We start from the raw sequence: 13,438 nt of genomic DNA, 5'->3' as shown, positions 1-13,438 counted from the left end.
GTAAGAAAAACAAAGTCCAGAGAGGTTAAGCAACTTGCCCAAAGACACAGAGCTACCCATGTGGCAGAGTCAAAATTGGGAGCCCAGCTGTCTCCCTTTGTGTCTTCCCATCTTTCTCCTTCCAGTCCCGGATTTTAGAACAAGCTGAAGCAAGTGAGGAGAGGCTGATTTAAGAACAAGCCCTAGCCCTCAATCTCTGCCTTCCCTAACCCCAGGAGGTCTGAGGGAGGTACCTGGGCTCCAGGTTTCAAGCTGCCAACCACTGCACTAAGCTGCCTCTTCAAAAAAGGTGGGGTTGTTGGTTAAGATCCCTTCAGACCAGCCTCTACAGCCATCACTCATTCCCAGCCTCCAGCCCCAGTGTGGAGTCAGAGGAGTCCAAACCTTTGCCCTCGAACTCACCTCTGTGCCTGCAGATGGTTAGAGGCCTTGCTATGGGCTCATCTGGGTCCAAGGAGGGACAGGGCCACCTAGAAAGAAGCAGGAACTGCCCACAGCCCTGGAGGCACCAGGAAGGTAGAAACCCCCTGCAGCAGCTTCCCTCCGGAGAGCCCCTAGCCTCTGCTCGCACACCTCTGGGGACAGAGAGCTCACTGCCTCTGTCACAGGCTGGGCGGCCACGGTTGGCCAGCTCGGCCTGGTAGACGTGCTTCCTCAAGCCGAGATGAAATCTCTCTGTGTAATTTCCTCCCATTAGCCCTGTCTCTGCCCTCAGGCCCCACAGGGCCAGCCGCTCCTCCAGCCCGCAGACATCTGGAGATGGCCATCTCTTGGCAGGACGAGTCTCCACTCAGGCTGAACAGCCAGGCCTCAGAAGGCGGGGCTCCTGGTGCCCTCCCACACGGTCCCCCGCTGTCCAGTAGTGACCAGCAACACTGCAGGATCTCAGGGGCAGCCGCTTGCTTAGACAGCACCTGGGAAGCACCTCTCTGGGCTTGGCTGCGCCTTGCTGTCTGGGAACAATACTTGACAATGGTTACCACTTAGCAGTTCCCTGCTCTGCACTAGACATTGTGCTAAGGTCATTACAAGCATGAATCATCCCATCTTCTCCACTCTTGGAGGTAAGTATTATTACTACAACCACTTAACAGATGAGAAAAAGAAGGCTCAAGAGGCGGGTAACATGCCCAAGGTCTAGGTCACAATGAGCAAGTGAAGAACCCCAACTGCACACACGACTGGGAGTTTCCGCTTTTGTTCAACAGGAGACAAAGACAGCAGCTGAAGATCAGGAGACTCGCTCCCAGGAAACAGCCCCTGGGCTCAGGATAAGCTGAGTGGCTTCAGTTCTCAGGGCAATGGGAGTCTGGAAGGGAGGGAAGGATTCCCACGGACCTACCTGGACAGGTGGGGAACTTTCTGGATTAGGCAGAGACCAGAGATGGGCCTTGAAAATACAGACATCTCAGACACTGCAGAAATCCCAATGAAAGCAAAAAAAGAATGGAATCCCTCCAGCCCAGGAATGTGAAGAGCCATAGTAGACCTTAATTCAACAACTCCATCCTTTGGGCAGTGAGCATTTATTAAATGCCACAGTATGCTTGGTTCATGCTAATACTAGGCACAGATGAAAGTTCCACGATCCCAAAAGGCTGAGTGAGAATCCAGGAGGGCAGGAGTGAGACTGGTTAGAAATGTCAAGAGCACTCTGGGGGTTCTGCTCTTACTAACTTCCTCCACAAGAACACCAACTGGGAACACCTCCCTCAGAATTCCTGTATGTTTTGGATAAGGAGAGCTCCTCACTGCCCCCTGAACCCAACAGCATCCACGTTCCCCAAACTTTCAAGGGAAATATATTGGTTTGAAAATCAAATATGGAGCCAGGCACAGTGGTACATGCCTGTAATCCCAGATATTTGGGAGGCTGAAGCAGGAGGATCACATGTTCAAGGCCAGCCTTAGCAACTTAAGGAGACCCTGTTTCAAAATAAAAAAGAGGGCTGGGAAGTAGCTCAGTGGTAGAGCACCTGAGTTCAATCAATCACAGTTTCTCTCTCTCTCTCTCTCTCTCTCACACACACACACACACACACACACACACACACACACATACACACAGGGAACAATAGTTGTAGAATCAAATCACTGTGGGAGATGCTTGCCTGATGGAGGCTAGACAGGTTTCTCTTGCCCAGGACTTCCCAGACCCTTTACTGGCTGTGGACATTGGGACAGGCAGTGGTGACAGAATCTGGCACAGGTCTCTCTGCCCACCATGTCCTAGTTGCTCCTTTCCCACACCCCAGCTGCCCTGGGTTGGAGGACAAATGAAGCTAGAAATGAGGTGCACTCTTCACAGGGCCCTCAGCTAGGAGAGTCTTGTCGCCCTTTGTGATATGGTGGGCCATGCACATGGGAGGTGGCCTGTTCTAGGAGACGTAGTAAACAGGGAGAGTTGGGGTCCTGGGGAGGGGATCTTTGGGAGGAATTGTCCCATTAGAAAGGATGGAGGGACTGCAGAACTGGGACATGAAGAGGTGCCAGTCTAGACAAAAGCTTAATGAAAAATCAAACTCTTCCCAAAGATGCCAGTTCACTGGGCCCCACGGACCCTATGAGGTCAAAGTCCACCATAACACCAAGAGAGGGTTACAACCCCACCTGAAGAAGGCCCTGTCCTTTTTTTTATTATTACTTGTTATTTTTAGATATATATGACAGCACAATGTATTTTGACATATTATACATACATGGAGTATAACTTCCCATTCTTATGATTCTACATGATGTGGAGTTTCACTGGTGGTGTATTCATATATGAACTTAGGAAAGTTATGTCTGATTCATTCTACTGTCTTTCCTATTTCCATCCCCCTTCCCTTCATTCCATTTTGTCTAATCCAATAAACTTCTATTCTTTCCTCCCCATCCTCATTGTATGTTAGCATCCACATATCAGAGAGAACATTCAGCCTTGGGTTTTTTAGGATTGGCTTATTTTGCTTAGCATGATAGTCTCTAGTTCCATCCATTTACCTGCGAATGTCATAATTTCATTTTTCTATATGGCTGAGTAATATTCCTTTGTGTATGTATAGCACATTTTCTTTATCCATTCATCTATTGAAGTGCACCTAGGTTGATTCCATAGCTTAGCTGTTGTGAATTGAGCTGCTCTAAACATTGATGTGGCTGAGTCACTGTAGTATGCTGATTTTAAGTCCTTTGGGCTATGTATTGGGTAATGGGATAACTGATTCAATGGTGAGTCCATTCCAAGTTTTTTATATATATATATATAAATATATATATATATATATATATAAATATATATATATATATATATATGCATAATACCTTTATTTTTACTTTATTTATTTTTATGTGGTGCTGAGGATTGAACCCAGGGCCTGGCATGTGCTAGGGGAACGCTCTACCACTGAGCCACAACTCCAGCCCTCCTGCCATGCATTCCAAGTTTTCTGAGGAATCTCCATACTGCTTTCTAGAGTGGGTGCACCAATCTGCAGTCCCACCAGCAATGTGTGAGTGTAATTTTTCCCCCACATCCTTGCCAACATTTGTTACTTGTATTCTTGATAATTGCCATTCTGACTAGAGTGAGATGAAGTCTCAATGTAGTTTTAATTTTCATTTCTCTAATTGCTAGAGATATTGAACATTTTTTCATATATTTGTTGACCAATTGTATTTCTTCTTCTATAAATTGTTCAGTTCCTTTGCCCATTTATTGATTTTTTTTGTTTTGTTTTTTGTTTTGTTTTGTGTGTGTGTGTGTGTGTGTGTTAAGTTTTTTGAGTTCTTTTTACATCCTGAAGATTAATGCTCTGAGGTGCAGGTGACAAAAGATTTTTCTACCATCCTATGGATTCTCTCTTCACATTTTTGATTATTTCCTTTTCTGTGAAGTTTTTTAGTTTGATACCATCCCATTTATTGATTCTTGTGCTTTTGTTTCTTGTGCTTTAGGAGTCTTGTTGAGGAATTCAATTCCTAAGCTGACATAATGGAGAGTTCAGCCAACTTTTTCTTCAAGTAGGTGCAAAGTCTCTGGTCTAATGCCTAGGTCCTTGATCTACTTTGAGGTGAGTTTTGTGCAGGGTGAGAGATAGGGGTTCAATTTCATTCTGCTACATATGGATTTCCAGTTTTTCCAGCACCATTTATTGAAGAAGCTATCTTTTCTCCAATGTATATTTATAGGCTCTGTTGTCTTAAATCCCACCTGCCTTCCTAACTGCCACAGTGCATACCATGACATGAACCCCTGGCTCCCAGGACCTCTATTTGGCTTGATGTCAGTGTGCTACATGGCAGGTTCCAGACAGCATGTTCTAGACCTGCTAACTCCTCCCCAGATTCCAAGTGATCACTGCTGTGAATAATCCATCTAACCATTCACTCAGCGGTCCATCCAAAAATTTCTGAGCATTGCAGTTTGCCAGCTCCAGGTTTGGCCCTAGGGATAAGCAGAGAACCCTGTCCCAAGAAAAAAGATGTACTAGTGTCTCTTTCCTAGTAAGACATTCCTACCCCAAGGGGCTGGGGCAGCCCAAAATGGGGTTAATGTGGGCACATTCCTCTGAGTTTGCAGGTGGTCCCACATCAACACAAGGGCTTGGCACACCCTGCTTCCTACTGCATCTGTGATGTCTCTTCACCCTCAGCTCTGGTCTCATGGCTGTGAGCTCCTCCTGGCATGCCCGGTGTTAGCACAAATAACACAGCAAAGGCAAACTTCAAATCAGCTAGCTTTTCTTCATTGGTCAAGCACCTGGCATGGCTCATTTTGGGGCAGAAAAAGGCAAAAAGCTGAAGCAAGGTCTGGGTTATATAGGCTTCCGTTAGGGTGGAAGGTAATTCCTGGGGTTCATTGTATTAGGGTCCAGCAGATCCATTAGGGTAGGACAGGAATGTGAATAGGAAATTTCCAGGGGCTTATTGTATTGAAGTCAGCAGACCTGTTAGGATGGGGCGGGGTCAAGGTGCCAGTTAGGTGTAGAACCTTTTGGGTTCCTTCACTCTGGCTGAGGCCTGGGATTTTAATTTTACTTGGACCCTGCGGATAAGGGAAGAGCTGCAGATAGGGAAAATGTCCTTGGACTTATTCTCCATATCCTTCACCCGGAACTAGGTAAGGGACCCTTGCAGTTCTAGATGATTCTGGACCCAGAGAAGGCAGAGGATTTACTTGAGTTGCACGACAGCCAGTGGTGGTTTGGGTGTTCTTGGGTGACCAATGAACACTGATGGCCTGGCACCTGACAGCCACTCCCGGACCACCTTTACGCCAGCTACTTTGGTGACTCTGACTCCAAACCCCTTCCTGTGGAAATCAAAGATGTTTTATCCTTTTGGTAAGTGAACCCTAGGCCCATTCATTGGGCAATGTTTGGTACAGTGTGGGAAATAGTCACAAGCTCTCTGAACCTACAGAGTGGATCTCCTTGTAATTCCCCCTCTCCTCAAGCCAATTTGGCCAAATGTTCTTGGGGTTTCATCAGGAAACACTAATTTCTAGCTTCATTGTTATATTTTAATTTTGATAGTAAGTCTTGGTATTGCATAAAATATGAGGGACAGGGGGAGGGGGAGAAGAGACCTACAGAGGTTCCCCTTCTTCTTTATAAAGGAAGAAATGGTCATTGGATGTTGCATCAAAGCCATCATGTGTCTGCCGACATACAGGTCCCAGCCACCCAGTCACACACACTCAAGCACACAGTTTCTAGAGAGCAAACTGTGTTTGTAGCAACAAACCACACTGACTCTGGGACTTGTGACCCGACTCTGCCCTGAGAGAGACACTCCACGGGAAGCCTTATAGGAGCCTGCAGCCGGGCCTCTAGGCCTCTTTTGGCAAGTCCCAACAGGATGCCAGGCAGGCTGGCAGGCAGGAAGAGACGCTGCTAGGAACCTCTCCCTGCTATAATTTACTAAATCCATCTGGGTCTCCTTTGAGACATTTTCTGGAAATGCCACATTTCAAGGTTCTCCCTGTTAAAAAAAAGGTCAGAGAGTTCATGGGGGCCTTTCATGTTATAGGAACTTGAAAGGAAAGGAAAGGAAATGTATATTTTCAGCTTTAGCTATGATTAAGTGGGCTTAGGCCATGAGAACATTCAGATGATTTACATGACGTTACATGAAGAGCCAATTAGCCTAACAACTTCCGAAAAATATCTAGCTCAAGAGCACCTATTTATTAGAGCGCCTGAAATGTGCCAGACATTGTGCTGAGCTCTTTACTAGGATACGGTGATTTGCCTCAACCTCATGCCAACAGTCAAAGGCAGATACAACACCCATTTCACACAGGAGGAAACTGAGGCTAAGAGAGGGTCAGTGATTTGTCTGGGATCTCACAGCCAGTAAATTGCAGGGCAGGGATAGAAACACCCGTCTGCCCAGATCCAAAGCCGGAGCTTTCTTTCTCAGACCTTCAAACCTTGAGGGTCCTGACTTCGTACTTTATCCAACATCCGTGGAAAGTCAGGTTTGCCTGATTAATTAGCATAAAGATGAAGCCTTAATAAAACACACCTCTGACCTGACTAATGAGTCCAGACCACTCTGGGTGGATTTGAAACTTGCTTGTAACCTCCAAGGGGGCAGCCACAGCAGGTCTCAACCACCACCCTGTGGAGGAACTCCAGGGCCCATGGTCTTTGGGATCTAAGTCACTGACCAGTACAGGTAGCCCAGGGCAGCCAGGAGAGATGGCACAGGCTAGGGTCTGGGCTCAGGGAGAGGCTCTGGGCTCTCTAACCCCAACAAGGGCTTGGGCCACCCATATATACCATCCAGGGGGATTATCCAATCTTCTTGATGGCCCCACCATGCCACGAGAGCCACCCAGAAAGTTAGGATTCTATATTGGTGACAGCTCATTCATCATCATTTGTCTGCCAAGACCACACAGCAGATAAGGACTCCTTTGGAATTTTAGGGCCATAATGGAATACTGGAGTATGGTCATTAGGGTGTAGGCTCAAGAGTCAGACTGCCTGAGTTTGGAGTTCTGACACCCTCATTTTTAAGCTGTGAGATATTGGGGGATTTACTTAAACTCTTTGAACTTTAGATTCCTCATTAGTAAGATGGGGATAATAGTCCTCATGTCACAGGGTTGGTGTGATGATTAAATGAGATATGTGTGTGAAGCACTTGGCAGGATGCCTCGCACATAGTATTAACTCAGTATATGGGGTCATTGTTTGAATGACTATAAGGGAATGATAAAGGAACCGGTGCTGACCAAGGGCTCCTATGGGGATGTACCTGCCTTTTGGGAAACAAGTCTAAGCTCCTGTTCTTCTCCTCCTTGGCATTCTAGGCCCTGATGGAAACCACCTTTAGGAGGCCACCCTGACTGCCTCAGCCCACTGGAACTCCTGCCACTCAACTCTGTACAGGCTGATCCAGCCCCCAGCTTAGCTCTGACAAGTCCTCAACTTCTCAAAGCAGCCTGTGGCTCCCAGAAGGCACTTCTACCCCCCCACTCCTCAGCCTGAGCCTAGGGCTAAGCACAGTAGCTGATCCCTCAGTGAGCTTTCAGACTGATCTCAGCGAGGCTGTGAAAGCCTGTGACTCAGCCCTCCTCTCTGCATTACCCCTCCTCACACCCCTACTCTTCCTTCCCCCTCCCCTGTTCCTCCCAGCAAGGCAAGGAGTCCAAGCCAGGACATCAGAGGGCGGACGTTCCCCGGCTTAGGGATTTCACAGCCCTATAAAATATCCAAAAAAACTTGAGAGTGGTGGAGTGAACAGATCAGAAAAAATGTCATTTTTCTTTAGCCAAATTAGGTCATTAAAAAAATACATTCTCACCATCATTTTAGTAAAGAAAGGATGCTTTCACACCAATAAAGCAGAAAGAACGTAATTTTTTTTATTAAAGGCTAATACCAAACTGAAAAAAATTTACCCTTGAGGAAAAAAAAAAAAAAAAAAAGGACACACCTCACTTGCCCCTTCTGAATTCTTTCTTTTCTCCTTGGATTGGAGAAAACTTCAGTCCCCACCGGCCTGTGTCCACTGAGACCTCAGGGATCTTACCAATTGTTCAGGAGGCGGTTCTGCCTAAGCTGTAGTCACCCACAAACACAGAAGCCCCCCTAACCCCACCCCAAACGCCTTAGGGTTAGGCAGATACCTATTTCCGTTCAACTTTTAGGGGAGGTTCATCCTAAAGCCAGACCCTACAACCTGGGTAGTTGATGGGGGTGGAGGGGCTGGGAGATCATGTGTCAGTGCTCTCCAGGCAGGGCGGTTTTTGGCTGGAGCCCCTCCCCGCAAGATAGAGGGACCGGGATCCAATTGAGCACTTGGTCACACCTTGGGGAAGCAGGCTGGAGAGACCCAAAGGGAGGACACCTTAGCCCAGAGGTGGGGGGCCGCGGCTCCCCGCTGGGCAGGCGCAGATAGCATCTGAACACTGAGAAGGACGGCCCTAGCTCTTTGATCCGCAGCCAGCTAGGCTGGGCCTGGACCCGGAGGGGCGGCGCGGCTGTCTTCCGGCCCGGCTTTGCACTGCTGCCAGCGGTCCTGTGGGGCCCAGAGCCAGAGAGGCGAGGCGTTCAATGCCCCCTCCCCCAAATACCCTCGGTTTCAACTGCTCTTAGAAGAGGCGGGAGCATCTACATTGAATCCAGTACAGAAACCTGCTGGGGGCCAACCTGCAGTTTACTGGTCCCCGATAGACCCAAAAAACCGCGATCCAAAGAACCAGTGTCTTTTTGCAGATGCAGAAGCTGAGCTGAGACCAAGTCACGGGAGGTCCCTGTGAATAAGGCTCCAGCTGCCAAGTAGATAAGATGGAAGCTTCTGCACCGACCATCGTCAATGGGCTTCAGAAAGCAACTTCCCAGATCGAGTTGCTGCGGGTGAAGGACCCCACGTCGGAAACCGTGGTCCACGTGGCTGCTCAAAGTCCCTGGGAAATCAGTCCTTGGGGTACAGAAATTCTAGGTGTGGAACTAAGCTGGGAAAGTCGTGGTTGGGTGGTGGTGGCTGGAGTTCGGCGGCGGGGTTCCTTCCTCCTAGTCTTCTGTGTTCGCACCTCGGAGAGCCACATGGTTGAGGGGCTTGTTACAGATGTGTGATGTATGAGCTGCGCATGCAACAGACGCTCAATAAATTTGTGAGGATTGTATACTTGTTCTCACAGTGGGCGGGCAACCTGGAAGGAAGTTCCAGATTGACATAGAGATGGAGAATGGGGCAGAGAATGGGTCTTTGAGAATTCCTAATTTTGACGGTTCCCTGGGTTCCGAATGGCCCCAAGCTCTAAAAAACCCCCAGTTCAAAGCACAGGGCACAATGGGCCTGGCGCCCAGACGCAGTTCACGCTAAGGCCGCGACTTGAAACCACACCCAAGTCTCAAGGCACCCTCACCCTACGCAAGTGGAAAAGAAACCTGGACACGGGATGACAATATCTTGGTGGAGGGAGAAAGCAGGGTCAGGAGTTTCCTTTAGGGTCCTGACATTACAGGAGAAGAGTGACAATCTTTAAGCTGCTCCGACGTCTCACTCAGGATTCACTCACGGAAAGCGAGCCCTTTAAGGCTGTGCCTAGTGGGTGCGTCCCGGCCTCTCCGGGGAGAGGAGGGGGCGGACCCAGACTACTCGGCCACGCCCCCGTCGGGGCCCGCCCCCAGAGTGCCCGCCCCGCCCCCGGCACTCAGCCGGCGGCGCCTTTGATGTTCCGACCCGCCGGCTCCGGGAGCCGCTCAGCCCCGCGCCCTTACCCGGCGCCCACAGCCCGCCCAGGCGGAGTCAGCCCGCGCTCCGCCCGCCGCGATCCGGGCTCGGAGGTCCAGACTCCGGGCTCGCCGCCTCCCGGGCCGGCTCCGCGCCCCGCACTCTCCGCGCCCCGCGCTCCCTGCGCCCCGGCGGGCGGAGGGCACCATGCCGCAGCTGGACTCCGGCGGGGGCGGCGCGGGCGGCGCGGGCGGCGGCGACGACCTAGGAGCGCCCGACGAGCTGCTGGCCTTCCAGGACGAGGGCGAGGAGCAGGACAAGAGTCGCGACAGCGCCGCGGGCCCTGAGCGCGACCTGGCCGAGCTCAAGTCGTCGCTCGTGAATGAGTCCGAGGGCGCGGCCGAAGGCTCTGGGATCCCGGGTACCGGCGCCGGAGCACGCAGCGAGGCCGAGGTCGGGGCCGAGGTGAGCGTCTGCCCGCGCCCACTGTGTCGGGGTCGCCCCGCCGGGCGCCGGCGCGAGCTGACCAGCCCTCCCGCCTGCGGCCCTCCGGGTCTCCATCCTTCAGAGCCCTCCTCCCCGGCCCTGAGCCCCATGGTCCCCGCCGCCCCTCACGGCCCCTCTGGTTCTCCCTCTAGGCTCTGGGACGGGAGCACACTTCGCAGAGACTTTTCCCGGACAAACTTCCAGAGTCTCTGGAGGACGGTGAGTTTCTGCACGGCTTCTTCCTCGCGCTGAGGCCCTGGCCTCGATGGGGAAACAGCGAATCCAGGGGGTGCCTCCCCCGGCTGCTGCTCGGGGAGGGGATAGAAGCCAGGGCGGGGGGTGGGGGAGTGGGGGGCGGGTTTCCCGGGCGCTGCTGGGCTCGAGTCACTTCCGGTGCCCTGACCTTTATAGGAGTAAACAGACCCCCTCCACCTCCGCCTCCCCTCTTGCCCAGGTGACTGACTAATCCCCAGCCTTGAGGAGAAAGCGTTGGCCAAGGTTCCTTGGCTGGAGGACTGAGTGGGGGTTCTATTCGGGGCCGCCAGGGGAAGGCCTGGATTCGGGGTCTTCCCACAAAACTTGGCACTGAAGACACCCGCATCCCGTTCCCTAGCAAGTCACAAACTCGAAGGAGACCCCTTGGCAATTCTTATTTTTTCTCTCAAGAGCAGACTGCCTTCAGCCCCAGCAGCTGCCTGGGCTGGTATCTGACCCAGCTGTGGTTTTTCCAGGCCTGAAGGCCCCGGGGTGCTCCAGCGGCATGTACAAAGAGACTGTCTATTCCGCCTTCAATCTGCTCATGCACTACCCACCCGCCTCAGGAGCAGGGCAGCATCCCCAGCCGCAGCCTCCACTGGTAAGTGACCCCAGCAGCCAGTGTCCCTAGCGCTTGCTTCTTCCTTTGACCAGGTAGGTGAGGCATGGGCAAGAAGTGACTTTTGCCTAGAAGAAATAGGTATGTGAGCGTTCTGTGGTTGTCTTTTTTCCTCGTACACAACCAGTGGGATCTGAACCAAGAGGAGAACTCTAGGGGGAGGAAGGAGGGCCTGCCTTGGATCATCCCCTGCCCTGGAGCTATTGGCTTTTGTCTTCCCAGCACACTCATAAGCAGGTGCAGGCCTGGTCCTTGTGCTGCATGATGCTGGGGTGAACAACTTTTGAGCTGAGATCACCTTCCTCTAGAGGTTGGTGTGTTTAATGTGATTTGAGCTCAGAGCTCTGCAGTTAGCTTTCTCCTGGGAAGCCCTGAGCCTGGGTTCAGGGATGGGCAGAAAAATGAGACCTGATGGGATCTTCTGGTTGTGCAGAAGAAAGGTTCTCCACTATGTGTCCTTACTGGCATGAGTGTGCCTGTGCCAAAGGAGGACCCTACACACCAGGTGAGTTTTGAGGAGGCATACTTGGTCTCTTACCTGCTAAGAAAGGTTTGCAGAGATGTACTGCAAATCAGTGGTATCAGTAAGGGACCAGCTCAGTGAATTGTGAGTTAAATCCTTTAAGTACCTAGAGCTCTGAAAAATTTCATGATCATTACAAACCATGCTTTTTTCCATCGGTCCAGATAAAGGGTGAAGAGCCTATTTGGAGTGCTTTTAAAGCTGCATTTAAAAAAAAAAAATTCACATTAATATTTCAGACAGTCCCCAGTTGACCCAAGTTAGAGATGAGGGTGCATGGAAGGCTTGGGGAGGTCTGTGGTAGGTTGATATTGGGTGCAAATGTAAACCCAGCGCATGGGGCCACAGGCAGGGTCCACCCAGAAGGAGGACAGGATGACTGTGAGGCTGGTTCAGATCAGGAGTGAGGAAGGAGGTTCTGAGAGCTATTTCCTGTTAAAGCTGGCGGGAGGTGAGAAGACAGATGCAGGCTGCTCTCCAGAAGCTCAGACCTAAAAACCTGGTAGACAGCTGACTTGAGAAATGAAATCTTTGCCCTCTGGACCCCTTCTCATCTCTGTACACCAAGCACGTTAGCTATTGAGAAGTCTGCTTGACTTCTCTGCTCTGTGATATAAAGGGTAATTCTCTTCTTTCCAGGTCTATGAGGGAGGGGGCTTCTTCCCCACCCTGCTACCTGATGAAGTCATGTCCCCATAGCCGTGCATCCTGCAGGAACAGTTGCTTTTTTGGATTCCCTGCAAGGTGTAAACTCTTTGATTTGGGGCCAGTTGACATAACCCACCATTTCCAGTCACTGGCATGCATTGATTGGACTGGGGCTATGGTCACCATAGTAACTATGACTGGACAAGAGGCCTAGGCCCCAGTCCTGGCTGGGCTAGCTCCCAGGACTCCATGGCAGAGCAGAGGGAAGGCAGTGGTTCCTCTTACAGTGTAAGCAAGTGGCAGGAGAGTATCCAGAGCAGGAAGGGCTTCATTTTGCTATAAGGGTGTGGGTCATGAGACCATTTGGTGTCCTTTGGTTTACACTGGTCAAAGAGTAGGCAGAAGGTGGACTCCCACAGTCAGGATCAGCACCACTCACCTGGCTTGGGACATATGTTTTTCAGCTTCCAGTCTTTTCCCAAGCTGTGGCAGATGCTTTTCTATGCATTGCACCCTCCTCCCCACCCAGCTGCTGCCCCAACTCCTAGTTTCTGGGAACATGGGAGGACAGGCTCTGGCACTGAATTTCTGTGTCCTGGCCTCAGCTGCTCTTTGGGGCTGGGGACAAGGACAGAGGCAGGGACCTATGTTAGAGTGACATAGGGTGAGGAAATGTACATGAATATAGGGGATCCTGTTTTAAGCAAACTTGATAGTTATAACACATAGCAAATAAAAGTAGTTGTTTGAATTATGCAGAAAATTGTATGGACACTTCAAATATGGTTGGGTTTTACAAAGCAAAAGAGATTGGCTTCATATCTTTGGAGCATATTTATCATCCAATTCAAAGTTCATATGTCTGGCCGGGTGTGGTGGTACATGCCTGTAATCCCAGTGACTGAGGAGGCTGAGGCAGTAGTATCACAGTTTGAGGCCAACTTCATCAACTTAGTGAGGCCCTCAGTAACAGTGAGACTCTGTCTCAAAAGAAAAATAAAAATGGCCGGGGATGTGGCTCAGTGGTAAATGCCTCTGGTTCAGTCCCCAGTACCAAACAAACAAATAAACAAAAAAGAGTTAATGTGTCTGGAGTCAGGAAAAAGTCTTCTGTAGTTGGTTGGGAGCTCTAGAAAGGGCCCTGAGGAAAAACTGTCATGGGAGTTTTTCCAAAGCTGGTCTTTATCAAGCCCATCTGTGGGGGACAGACTACCAAATATGCTACCAAGCCT

General features: G+C 50.5%; 1 protein-coding gene across 12 annotated transcripts in view; it reads left to right on the top strand.

Moving 5' to 3' along the window:
* The first annotated feature begins 9,867 nt into the window (after positions 1 to 9,867).
* Positions 9,868 to 13,438, top strand: part of Tcf7 (transcription factor 7) — a 31,278-nt gene continuing 27,707 nt past the window's right edge. For 7 of the 12 annotated variants that reach the window (XM_027949648.2, XM_027949644.2, XM_027949643.2 and 4 more), the window contains exons 1-3: positions 9,868 to 10,140; positions 10,314 to 10,380; positions 10,833 to 11,017. In XM_027949648.2, the coding sequence (XP_027805449.1) occupies positions 9,883 to 10,140; positions 10,314 to 10,380; positions 10,833 to 11,017 (510 nt within the window). In that variant the 5' untranslated portion in view covers positions 9,868 to 9,882. The remainder of the gene's footprint in view (positions 10,141 to 10,313; positions 10,381 to 10,832; positions 11,018 to 13,438) is intronic. The other 5 variants (XM_027949645.2, XM_027949652.2, XM_027949651.2 and 2 more) reach the window with 1 other exon arrangement.

The sequence above is a fragment of the Marmota flaviventris genome, chromosome 5 (genome assembly GCF_047511675.1).
Source record: "Marmota flaviventris isolate mMarFla1 chromosome 5, mMarFla1.hap1, whole genome shotgun sequence".
In the NCBI taxonomy this organism is placed as follows: domain Eukaryota; kingdom Metazoa; phylum Chordata; class Mammalia; order Rodentia; family Sciuridae; genus Marmota; species Marmota flaviventris.
This window is presented reverse-complemented; position numbering and strand designations above follow the sequence as displayed.